The 12,692-nt window shown below is 48.4% G+C and overlaps 2 protein-coding genes across 2 annotated transcripts; one reads left to right on the top strand and one right to left on the bottom strand.

Annotated features, from left to right (window-relative positions):
• Positions 1–6,658: 6,658 nt before the first annotated feature.
• Positions 6,659–7,937, top strand: LOC120843497. The gene is made up of 3 exons (XM_040214892.3): positions 6,659–6,703; positions 7,118–7,280; positions 7,567–7,937. Exons 1-3 carry the CDS (start codon positions 6,694–6,696, stop codon positions 7,784–7,786), a joined length of 393 nt encoding a protein of 130 aa, XP_040070826.1. The 5' UTR covers positions 6,659–6,693; the 3' UTR covers positions 7,787–7,937.
• A 1,058-nt stretch (positions 7,938–8,995) lies between these two features.
• On the bottom strand, positions 8,996–11,557 carry LOC115324038 (putative nuclease HARBI1). Its single transcript, XM_040502595.2, has 3 exons — positions 11,286–11,557; positions 11,104–11,217; positions 8,996–9,914 (listed from the first exon to the last, which is right to left on the bottom strand). Exons 1-3 carry the CDS (start codon positions 11,489–11,491, stop codon positions 8,996–8,998), a joined length of 1,239 nt encoding a protein of 412 aa, XP_040358529.1. The 5' UTR covers positions 11,492–11,557.
• Positions 11,558–12,692: the final 1,135 nt, after the last annotated feature.

Raw genomic sequence — 12,692 nt, 5'->3', positions numbered from 1 at the left:
TTGAGGAGGAGCTGCTTTTCAAAGTTCTCGTCCGACATCTTCCTCATTTTTTGGCGAAAGCGTCTGTGGCGACGCTGAAGAGCCGCTCTACAGAAGCACTAGACGAGACCGCCGTGTTCATTTTAATGAAAAGCTGCTGCACTCGAGAGAAACTCTTTGATCTTGGCCAGCGGAAAGTCACTCGCAACGGACAGGAACCTTGTTAGCTCTTCTTCGTTGGGCAGCTGAGCTTGGGCTGTGGCACCGCTCCCGAAAGAGAAGAAATCCTCTTCGTCCCCTCTACGTTGTTCTTGGGAACCGAAGACTTCTCCCGTGTCGTCTTCTGCAGGAACGCTGCAGCACATGAGCTCGTCCTTCATATACCCGAGGTCCTCGTTCCGCTTTGTTTCGTCGTGAAGCCAGGCTACTTTGAACTTTGGTATCAATACTGCGGCAACGAGAAGATTGTTGTCATCCATCATGGCCTAACCTCCATTAAAAGACAGTTCTTTCTAATTTATTTGAAGAAAAAACCAACCACCAACACAGAAATGTTTACAGTGGATAAGAAAACTCACCCACCTCTTGTGAATGCCATCCAGTACGGCCTGTGCAATTGGTACACAGTGCTTCGCAGACATAACCTCGCACTCAATTCTCCTCACGAGGACAGAGAGTTTTGTCTTCCTGCAGTACGTCGAATAAGGGTGTTTCTTCTTTTGTTTTTCTTTTTTTTTTTTAACTAGAGAAACGAGCAAATCGCTTCGCCACTAGTTGTCGCACTGTTTTAAGCGGATGTCTCCCCCCCCCCCCCCCCCCCCCCCCCCGCTGTCCACCTCTGCTGCACAAAGCAGAGGGGGAAGAGGAGGGAGGGGAGGGGGCTGTAGCGCAGTCGTTCGTTCAAGCCTTGTAAGTGGTGACAATGGGAGTTTTAGAATAACGTCCGCAATTTTAGCGCACGCTAGCGCTAAATTTAGCGCTTGTATTAGCGCACGCGACGCGCGAGGGGTTTAGGATAGCATTTCTCCGTCGTGGCACAAAAGCCCAAGCACCTCACGCTTGCGAGGCCACGAAGATACAGTCACAATTTTTATTTCACACACGAAATGCTGTAACTTTAGAAAAAAAGAAGTTTTTTTAATCCAGAGTATTATTTTATATTTGTTTAAACATGAGAATACGACGCGAGCGGTTGACCGGTCGTGTCCGCTTGCGTCGCCTCGGCAAGAGGGGTCTCGCACATCGTACCTTCGCCGAGAAATGTTCGCGCGTCACAAGCATCAAGTTGCCGGTGATCGTTGCCAAACCGAGTGCAATGTCGTCTCGTACTGAAAATCGCAGTCGCGAGGATGTCGCCGACGTCGCACTCACGACGCCGCCAAAGCAGTGTTGTATGCGTTACCGAAAAAAAGTAACTAAATACGTTACTCGTTACTTGCAGATAAACGTAGCGCGTTACCGACCTACGTTACCTCAAAATAAAAGGAACGCGTTCCCGTAACCGTTACTGTTGCGTTACTTTTTATTCACGAACTAAAACATTTGCTGTTTCGACGTTTGATATGTGCGTAAGCGCCATACCTAAAATATGTCCACGCGGAAACTTAATTACCCTCTCATTTTTAGGGTTTCACCCGAATACTTACAAGACAAAACGCGGAAGTATATATGAAGCTGATTTATAACATAGAAAACGGGAAAGGGAATGACACGAAAGTGTCATTCTCTCTCCCAGCGGAAAGCGAAACGCAGGCTTGGACGCAGGAATCTCCCCAATCCACCCGAAGCCGGACCTCTTTGGCCTTCCAGCCGAGGTGACGGCGGTAGCGAGGTCAACGAGCCGCGGGAGAAAGCCAGTGGCAGGTGGCGTGTGACGTCAAATCTGACGAGCACCGACGTCAAAGAAAAGTGGAGGACAGCAGCATTTTTTGACTAAGGAATTTATGACTGGGCACTTAAAAACACACACAAAAAAAAAAATTAAAATTTAATTTTCTTAAGTTCTAGGAAGTAAAGTAACGTAACGTAATTTTGTTACACGTTACTCAAAATAAGTAACGTAAGTACGTTACCCGTCACTTCTTTGGAAAAGGAACGAGTACGTTACTACGTTACCAAAAAAAGTAACGCGTTACCGGTAACGCCGTTACTTGTAACGCGTTACCGCCAACACTGCGCCAAAGCAGCCGCCGACATAATCCTGGAAGCCGCCATTTTTTTTAACTCTGCTCGTCTTGGCTTTAGCCAAATTCTCATCACGAATCCTCCTTGAAGAAGCGCAAAAACTCTTTGCGTACGCACGCTATTTCCGAGAAATAGCGCACGCTAAATTGCGCACGCAAAGTGCAAAACCTGGTTTGCGTTCGGAACATGCACAGTGGCGACGACACTATTCTTTGCGTACTTAAAGCTTTAGCGTGCGCTATTCTGAAACTCTCTGCTATGAAGAAAAAAAAAGGACGAACGGAAGTATTTGGTAGCCCAAGGTTTGTTTCGCCTTCGAGAAGCGAGATGGTGTCGCTTTTTAACGGATGTCTCTTTTTGTCAAAAAGATTTTTTTTCTTAACTTTACTGTGACGGATGCTAGTTCCGTCCAGCGATATGCTTATGCAGGATTTTGAGATGGGATGGGTGAATAGATGGGATGATAAGTGGAAAACCCACCGTTTTAGGAAATCGATGCTTCAGAAGTCTTAGCGGCAAGATACGGCCTTGCCTGGGCATTGCGTGCTCGAGCGCAAGTAGTTGCCCCTCAAGCAGAGAAGCTAGATGCTCCACTGAGCTTAGTGACTTAAATTTAGTTCCCCTAACGTCTCCACTTTTATGCGCAAGATTGCTATTCTAAACGTTAGATCAGGCGTCGTGACCTTTTCCCAAATACCTAATGTAGTTCACCAGTTTTGGTCAAAAGTAACGAGCAACGTAATTTGATAGCCGATACCGTAAAAAAGTAACGAAAATACTTTACTCGTTAGTCATTCAGAATACTAACGGGTAGGTTACTGCGTTAGCGAAAAATGTAACGCGTTACCAGTAACGTCGTTACTAGTAACGCGTTACCACATACACTGGCTAGGAGTGCCCCGTCATCAGCTGCTTGCACGCCGGGTGCGTGCAGTGCGTGATTCTGGCGGCCCAAATGTGTGTCTCTGTTCTTTTCGGCAGCCTTTAGTGCTGGTAATTGCGTGCTGTCAGCGTTGTACTTTACCCCGCCTGCACCGTTCTGCGATGGCTTCCGTAGGCGACCGTGTAGAAAGCTCCACGACCGCGAAATCACGCCGAAACGAAGATGTCGCTTTCGACTTGCAAACGCGTTTGTTTTTGTTCCTGTATAAATGGAAATAATTTTTAAAAGAAGTTGGCTGTTCGCAGAATTGATTTAAGTTCGTAGGCACGTATGCCCGCGGGATAGCTTCCGTAGCCTGAACGGAATGCGCATGACCGCCTGCACTGGAAACATCGGACAAATAAAATCCGCAGCGGGAGACCACAGGAACAGCATGGACGGGTGGTGCGGCCAGCCAATCATAGGACACTGCCGGCAATTTGTTTTTTGACCTACTATGCTCGCTTCTAGCAAACTAAACGATTCTCAAAAGAGAGGGAGAGAGAGAAAGGCTTGCAGACGAGAAAATAGTAACGTGTATGCCATAGACAGAGGTCAGACGTTCATCATTAGTCGGGGGAAGAGGGTAGCAGTTGATAAATAAGAGAAAAGAAGCCAAATTCAACATTGGCGCTTTTATAAGGGGTATGCAAAAGTTGTCGGAGAAAGATAATACCGCAGAGCCCAGTTCACCGTCACCCCTCGTCTCCCTTTGGTGCCGTGCCTGAGGCTCGCGCTGAGTGCAAGGAGATCCACAGAGGCTATCTGCCCTGATCCGTCTTTTTGTACGCGCCGTTGTGGCCAGCTTGTAATTCAGATGCCTTTGTAAGGCTGGGCGTATATGCAGCATTGGTAGAAATAGGGGAAGTGTTCTCTGGCATTCTAGATAGGCATCGTATATTTTGCATGACGCGTCATTTTTCTGCTTGCCATTGGCGCATTCGAGAGGGTTCCGTAGAATTTAGGCTTTCATAACACTAGCATTCATGCAGCGATGGTATCCTTGATAAGGACACACTCCTGTCATAGCAGAATTTCCTAATTTGAATGCAGTTGCCAAAGCCCATACAGCAGCTGTGAGTGCTGCCTGTGAAGCTTTGGCAATTAGTCTGATGTCAATCAAGGTGACTGAAATTTCTCCATGTGCTTCACTTTTAGTGCAAGATGGGTATAAAAATTTGACGTCAATCAAACAAAACAAAAATATTCTTAGGCCGTCGTGGCAGTGGAATATTGCCGCAGCCGTCGGGCCAACGCAGCACACCTGAACGAAGGACTCCGCACGCTTGACCCCCAGCGCATAGCTCTTCCGAAAAATCAATATTTTAGGCTATATGCAGCCAACGCTAAAGCCGGTGCCTTCTATTTAGTGGTCTGTAGTCCGGAAGAACGTGGGAAAAAAAGTTAACCTATTGGATTGTGAGAATGTCTGTGGTGATTTTTTTTCCGGTTTTCATGGTACAAAATTTAAAGGGGTGTGCCGAAGCGGTGGCAACGAGTTCATTGAACGACAAAGCGGAGCGAGGGGTGGCCGCGCTGTGTTTTGGAAGCTGTACGTGCAGCCACTCACGACCACGGTGCCGGCCCCTAGCAATGCGGTGTCTATGAAAAGTTGGTGATGAAACGTACCTTCGATTACATGGACCCGCGCCGAAGTGGGATGTTTCGGCCGCTACGCTACCTATACGATACTAACACTTCTTATGAGTAGTGAATGCGAAAGCATGAATATCGTTCTTCAGCTCCCTTAAGCGCGATCCAAACCAACGCTTCTTTTTGCGCCTGTAGGTCGTGCGGCTGCGGATGTGACGTATTTTCGTGACGTCGCGCCGCTTCTTCGCTCCTTCCGGGCGCGCACAAGAAAGTTGGTTGATTTCAACTTCTTTCTCAACGCGCACAAAAACGCGCGGTGACGTAGAAGGGCGCTCCTGTGTCCCGGCCAATCGGTGGAGGGCAAGCTATAGACATTTTCCACAGGGGCGCCGCCATCTTGAAGTGTCGTCACTTCCAGTATGGGCGACGACAAAATAGTAAAACGTTTCAACCTGTAACTAGTAAAAAAATAGAGGGGAGCCAAAACGAGAATGTGTGACGGTTAGGCTTATATCCTAAATGTCTTCTATTGGTGTGGTGACGGCAAAGTAATGTTTTCGCCCATACTGGAAGTGACGACAATTCAAGATGGCGGCGCCCTTGTGGAAAAGGTCTATAGTCGGTTACAAGTCAAGAAGGTAGGAGAAGCTCCTCCCACAAGCGTGATGCGCCCGTTTCAAATCTCTCCGCAGTCGAAAGAAGAGTTCACTGGAAACCCTCCTTGTTCCGCTTCAGTGGATTCCAACTTGTTTCCGATCCCACTTTTTAAGAAGGGGACCTTTGTATTTATTGCAGGGGGAACCGAGCCCCTGAAAGCAGCCTTTGTATTTATCGGAGGGGGAAGCAATCCCCGAAAGTCGTATTTGTTTCCATCGGAGGGGCAAAACTCTAATCTCCCTCTCGTGGCTTCCACAATGCTAAGTCAAAGTCGAAAGATAAAACAAATATGTACAGAAAGGAAAGACCCTCCTCGCGCGTTGGCCGCGACGTCACGGAAACAATGGGACGCTATTGGATGCGAAGGTGGCGGAGGGATATATGATTTCCTTTGAGGGGCATTTGCCGCTACCTTCTTGACTTGTAACTGACTATAGTTCCGGCTCCGCGTTTCTCGCCGTCTAGCTGCCCTCTCCTCCCCCCCTTTTATTCTCTTCCAACATGACAACGCGATCTCTCTCTCTCTCTCTCTCTCTCTTTCTCTCGCCGTCTGGCCGGCCAGTCTGTCGCAGTTGCACCTTGCTTGTGCGCTCGTGCCTGCGTGCGCGCTCGCCCGAAGTTTCGCCCGTCCAAACCAAAGCGCACGGTTCTGACTCAGAAAGCGCGCCCGGAAACAGCAAAAACGCCACGAAATGCGTCACATCCGCAGCCGCACGACCTGCAGGCGCAAAAAGAAGCGTTGGTTTGGATCGCGCTTTACTTCGTCTGCGCTGTAGTGGCGTGGACGGCCCCGTTTCGCTACTGCCGAGGTAAAGAGCTGTTTATACTCCAACGTAACGTCGACGGGCGCGCGCGCCCAACCGCGTTGCCTGACGTTGCTACGAAAGGACAGTTTATACTCTGACGACAGGTGGAACGCCTCGCAACGCGCCCCGGCGCGCGCCAGCGAAGCTCACGTCGAGGCGGGCTGTTTATACTCCAACGTAACGTCGACGGGCGCGCGCTCCCGAGCGCGTTGCGTGACGTAGCTGCGAAAGGAGAGTTTATACTCGGAACACAAGTGGACCGCCTCGTAACGTAACGCGCCTCGGCGCGCGCCGGCGAAGCTCACGTCGAGGTAGGTGCTGCTCGAATCTCGGCGTCGGCCGACGACGGTCGTCACCCAGAATTCCTCGCGCGAGCGTCAGTTGGAAAGAAAAATGGCGAACGGAGGTGCCGCGGAGTGCGAACCGAGCGATCTGACGACGGACGAGGTTGAGCGGCTCATTGAAGCGGTGAGAGAGCGCGAGTGTCTTTATGACGTCGGTTCTCTAGAGCGAAAAAAGAATGCCTGGGAGTCCGTGCGCATTGCCTGCGGCATGAAGTCCGGTAAGTTGACTGGGGTGATTTCATGTCCGCTTTGCTTGGCGTGACGACATCTGGCCATTTTGTTTCGAACGCTTTTTTGTGTGTGTGTGTGTGTGTGTGTGTGTTGAAGCGCGCAAAAGAGCGTGTCCCTGCACGCGCGCGTGGCGCTGACTGTGCTACGGCCACGGTGTAGCTACGGCGACATTTTGCTTCCTGCGATTTCTTTGTATTTTCCCTGTGAGCGCGTGCTGTCGCCATCGGGTACTACAAACGATGGCATCATCCAAACAGAAAGACATTGAGGCGCTCTAGTTATTTAGGACTTCAAACAGAAAAGCAGTGCAAGCGGCTTACCTGACATGGCAACTTGTTCAGCATTTTATTTTTGTATCACATCTGCATTTGGCAGAACTGAATTCGACATATTTATTTCAGGTGACGACGCACAAAAAGCGTGGAAGCGTGTACGCGACAGGTATGTTCGGGAGGTCCGCGCCATTGAAGCTGCCACAAGGAGTGGCAGTGGCTTCGTCCGGAAAAAACAATGGGCCTTCCTGGAAATGATGTCGTTTTACGATAAACATATCCGACCCAGGAAGTATGTAAACAAAACATGAGTCCTTATTTGCTGTCTAACTAAATTTCTCTCCCATATGTTAATCCCACTTGCAGTCATGTCGTATTGCACCTGAGACTGCGGTGGAAGAAATCGGAAGGACTTTCAATAGAAGGAACAGACACAGAGAACGTCTCAATAGACGTTCTCTGTGTCTGTTCCTTCTACTGAAAGTTCTTCCGATTTCTTCCACCGCAGTCTCAGGTGCAATACGACATGATTAGCTACCACCAGCTCGCCTGCACTCTCACCGTCTTCCCACTTGCAGGGCAACCACCAACGTAAAGGCACCACCTGTGGGCGACACAGCACAGTGTCTATTAATGGAAATGGTGGAATCTTCTCCTGACGACTCGACCATTCCCACTGACTTCGAGCCTGCCCAAGAAGAGCTGCAGTGCAGCCCCGAGGCTCCTGTCCCAGCCACGCCGTCCACCTCGGTTGTATCAACATCAAGCCCCTCGAGGAGGTCATCAGGCCAGTCATAAAGGTGCCCAGGACCCCCCCATTCTGCACGTAGAAGGGAGGTTGACACAATGGAGAGAGAACTTCTAAATCATTTAAGGGCTAAAATGACACAGAACGAGGCGTTTGCCTACTCTGTAGCACAATCTCTAGATCGTTGGGACGAGGTCACCAGTGCCCAATTCAGGGCTAGTGTTATGCAGATTGTGTATGAGTATGAATGTAAATTTCAGCAGAAATAAAACGCCCCCGACCTTTGTGCATCTGAAGGCACACGTGTCCACTCATGTTTTGATAATATACACATTCTGTTAATATGAACTACATTTTCGAAGAGTAATCTCTGCTTATGCAATTCTACTACATCGTTAGAAAAAAAAAAAAAACATAATCTGTGAAGCAGTCTATGTTAATCTGAATATTATTAACTCTCTAGTTCAATGCTTCAGAATTTGTTCTTGGAGGCAAGCTGCAGGGATGCCTATCACATAAAATAGCTTGAAAGAACACCTACAGACATTTTTCAAATTTACCCCAAGCGTCAAGGAAGTGGCTTGGAATGTAGGTACACACGAGTGTGGACGATACCTTGCGCAGCGAGTGTACCTACAAACCCGGCATGATCTTTGGTGCTTGTGTAAATTAGCAAAATGTCTAGTGCACATAATAGCATCATCTGCTACTCAGACACACAGCCTGCGCTAATACCGTTAATGAAACATGCTTTCTACCCATTACATTCGCTTCGTGGGTGGCACGCATTGCTCGAAACCTGTTTATATTTCCGAGGAAATGCAAGTAGAAAAGCAGGCTTATCGAAAGTACATATAGAATGTTATTTTACTCCTTTGTTGTGTAAATGAAAAGATTAAACCCGACTTTTGTAATTAATACGCAAGCTGTCCTATTTTCCAAGTGAGCCACTACTACATTCCTGCGGGTTCACTTAATAAGAAGCCAATCATTTGGTATGCGTGCCTGTATCTCAGTGGCAAGCGAAAAACATGGATGGCCAATATTCCTCGCTTGTGCCAATTACCTCGCTCTCCCCTGTACAACGAAATTCACCAAGGTAGGCAGGTAAGCTCTTTGAAGGTGAAAACAACGAGGGATTGCGAAATATATTTTGCCGGTCAACCCTGTTAAGCAAGCAGAGCAGAGAAAATATATAGAATTTATTTGCAAGGAAAGAAAAAAATTGAACAGCATTGATAACAACCTTGTGTCGTCGTCTACTCCCTCGTCACTATGTCGTGTTGCCACGGGATGGCTCCCCTAGGGGAGATGAAGTGGTCTGCCAGCTGGTCCCTGATGCTGATTGCTGCCGGGCTGCTGTTGCCACCTAGGCTCCTGTTTACACCAACATTCAAAATGTCAGCTCGCCACTGACCATCCACACGGGCACCCCTCCTTTCACTGTCAGCATATCCAGGAGGGCGGTAGGCTTCATCCCTTGTTAGGAAGTTGTGGAAGCAGACTCCCGCTTTTATCATATTTTCACAGTGCTCAACAGTGCCATGCATGGGAGCCAGAAACGCCCGCCAGCGAGACACAAGTATTCCGAAGGCGTTTTCTACTGTACACCTGCCCCGGGAGAGCCTGTAGTTGAAGACCTTTTTTCGGTAGTCCAAGCCTCTTCCGGGGAAAGGGCGCATGAGGTACGTTTTCAACGGGAAGGCTTCATCCCCCAGGAGGCACAGAGGTGGTGCAGGCTCTGCGATTACAGGGATCTGTAGGGTGTTGGCAGCTAACGCCTTTCCGAGGTTAGACTCTCTCAACACACCGCCATCGGACTGGTGTCCGGCAGCCCCAATGTCCACCAGTCGAAACCTGTAGTGGGCATCAACAACAGCGAGCAGCACCATCGAGTAGAATTTCTTGTAGTTGTGAAATATTGAGCCAGAGTTTGGTGGGCACCTGATCGCAAAGTGCTTGCCATCTATTGATCCAATGGCGTTAGGAAAGTTCCACTTGACGCAGAACTCCCTCCGGATCTCTTCCCACTGTTGTGATGTGGGTGGCTGCAGCACTAACGGGGAGAGGCAGTCCCAGATGGCTGGCAGCGTTTCCTGGAGGATCCCCGATAATGTTGCTTTATGCATCCGGTAACTTATGGCCATATGACCCAGGGATCCTGGTGATGCAAGGAACCTAGAAATGTGAAAAACAAAATTGTGAGACTTAGTACCTAACTCAGAGCAACTGTTTAGTCAGTCATTTGCACTGTTTGTGACTAAGAACGACCTACGAGAGTGCTCCGTCAGACTTATATTGCTATACACGCAATATGTAAATATGTACTAAATGTGTTTGACTGACGCTCTACGGTGTTTTGAAATAGTTTCTACTCTAAAACCGCCCGCAAAAATCAAGGGATTGGCGCATGAAGTGGAAATTGATCTCGAATATGAGTTTTACTGTGCTGATTTCCTCATTAAAAATTTCAGTCTCAATTTAAAGTGCAAAAAAAAAAATGAATGACGATGTTGTCAAGTGGGTCAGCCTTTCTATTTCGTAAAATATGTGTTTGATGTAGTAAGTGTTACAATGATATGTTGATCCGCTTATTTATGAGTGTCTCAAAATAAAGTTACAAGGTAGTACTAATGGCCCGTCGAACATCAGCAACTGAACCTATCAAGTTGAAACTTACCTCGAATACATACCTCACTAGTCCCCTTTACATATTACAAATTCAAGTCTCTATTTAAAGTACGAAAAACTTAAAAAGAAAACTTTCCCATTTTAAGCTTTTTTTTCGTTCTAGGAGTTCAGACTTAAAATATGAATGCGTGCTGTACATCCAACCAGTAAAGGAAGCATTTGAGGTAAGTTTCTACTTGAAACGTTGCGTCCCTGATTTTTGCTGGCGATTTAAGAGCCCAAACTTTATTTTGAAACGCACTGTCAAGATTGGGCCTCTCAATTAAAATATCGGAGTAGATGAAAGCGCATAAGTTCCCGGTTTGAGGAATTTTAATACGAGTTGGGCGTGTGTACGGCGGTAGTACACCGCCTAGAAGCATAACCTAATCAGTCAAGCATCCGCGAAAATGAAGTGTATATCAAATATGTAGTACATAGAGTGCCTCAATGTACTTCTGTTTTGGGGGATGCCACCGTTTGTAGTGCCCGATGCCGACAGCACGCGCTCACAGGGAAAATACAAAGAAATCGCAAGAAACCAAATGTTGCCTTAGCATAGTCACGCCAGCAGCGCGTGCAGGGACACGCTCTTTCACGCTTTCAGAACAAAAAAAATTAAGCGTTCGAAACAAAATGGTAAAATGCCATCACCCCAAGCAAAGTGCACATGAAGGCACCCTAGTAGTACGTATACCTCAGTGTGATGGCCAGCCGCTCAGCGGGCGAGATGGGAGAGCGATGTGTGGGCGAGTGTACAAGACGGTCGTGGACGAGTCCGAGCAGCTCGTCGAATGAAGCCTTCGTCATCCTGCAGAAAAGGAAACGACAGAATTGATTCACTATGATAAGCGACATGACTATCGACCGTCGCCTTACCTGAAATATTGGAAGTGGTATTCTGGGTCGGACTCGCGCAGCTCCTGTACTAGACGGTAAAATTCTCCAAACACTGTGCGCTTATCAAATATGTCTCGTACGTACATCGTGCGTGTTCTCTGGCGCCGTATTCGGCGCCATAAAAGCACCGCTGCAATTTTTTTCTTTTTTTGCTGATCTAAATACATCGCGAATCGGCTCTCCATGGTTCCTCCCGTCTGAACAAGTCAGGACAGAATGCAAACGGAAACGGAAATAAACCATCAGCTTATGTCGCGGTTGTCATGGCGACGCGCAGGCGCAACGCGAAGTGCGCGTCGGAGCGCGCTGGACCGCGATGGAGTATAAATGCCGTTGACCGCAACCCTTTCAGCGCAGCGCGTCGTGTCGTTGTTGACGACGAACGCCGGCGCACGTCACGTTCGTCGACGTCGGAGTATAAACAGCCCTTAACGGCCGAGCGCGCGCTCTCACGAAGTGGCCGCGCTGAGCTCGGTCGTGTAGCCTCTCCGGAGTTTGCCCGTGCCGGCTCTGCTCCCTCTTACCGGCGGCCGAGCCGCCGCGTGCGCTGTCGCAACTCCAACGCCCTATAGGTGGCGGGGCGGTAGTTCCAAGATGGCGGAAGAGACGGGGATGGATTCTCCAGGATAACCCGTGTGTCTGCTCACTGACGCTGTTCAGCGCGCTAAAAATAATTTATTTGTCTACAAATGCGAAGCGGTTAGGGAGCGATCATATTACAGGTGACAGAGATGCCGATGCACGTTAGGAAAACGAGCATGTTGTTATTCAAAAGTTCCAGAAACCTCAAATTGCGAAGCTTTGTGGTGATGCGAGCGCGTTTTAGGCACCGGCCACGTTACTGTTTGTGGCAGAATATTTTTGAGGGTGATGATATGTTTGCGCTTTGCCTGGCCATTAGTGCTCTAAAAAGAGAGCCGCGAACGGTGACCGTCAAGCTTCGGAAGAGCAGCAATACACAGTATTGGTGTCTTCGCGTCACAGCCTCACAACTCGATGCTGACCGTCTCGGTTTTAGTGTATTGCAACACGTCATCAAACTGCTCTATGGTTATTGATAAAAAGTTTGTTACCGCAGGCTACCGTGCGGTGTAGCACTACAACCGCAAGCTCGCGCTGCGCCTTTGAAGCAAAATTTTCAGTGTGCGCCTGGAGCGTTGCCGTGCTCATCACTCAAAAAAAAAATGTTCTAGCCCTTACACCCCTTCTCACATATACGACACTCCAAAACTTCAGTTCGCCGTGCAGCCCACTGACGTAAAACTGACGGCCCCAACTTTTACGAGAGGCTTGATGACGCCGCAATATGAGATACTAAACAGCTAAAGTACGCATCAAAGAGTACCGAAAAAAAATGCAGAGGTTTTGCAGTAGGATTAAAAAAAA

The sequence above is a fragment of the Ixodes scapularis genome, unplaced genomic scaffold (assembly GCF_016920785.2).
Source record: "Ixodes scapularis isolate PalLabHiFi unplaced genomic scaffold, ASM1692078v2 PGA_scaffold3__209_contigs__length_174095766, whole genome shotgun sequence".
Taxonomy (NCBI): domain Eukaryota; kingdom Metazoa; phylum Arthropoda; class Arachnida; order Ixodida; family Ixodidae; genus Ixodes; species Ixodes scapularis.
The sequence above is the reverse complement of the archived record's forward strand: the minus strand, read 5'-3'. Positions and strand labels throughout refer to the sequence as shown.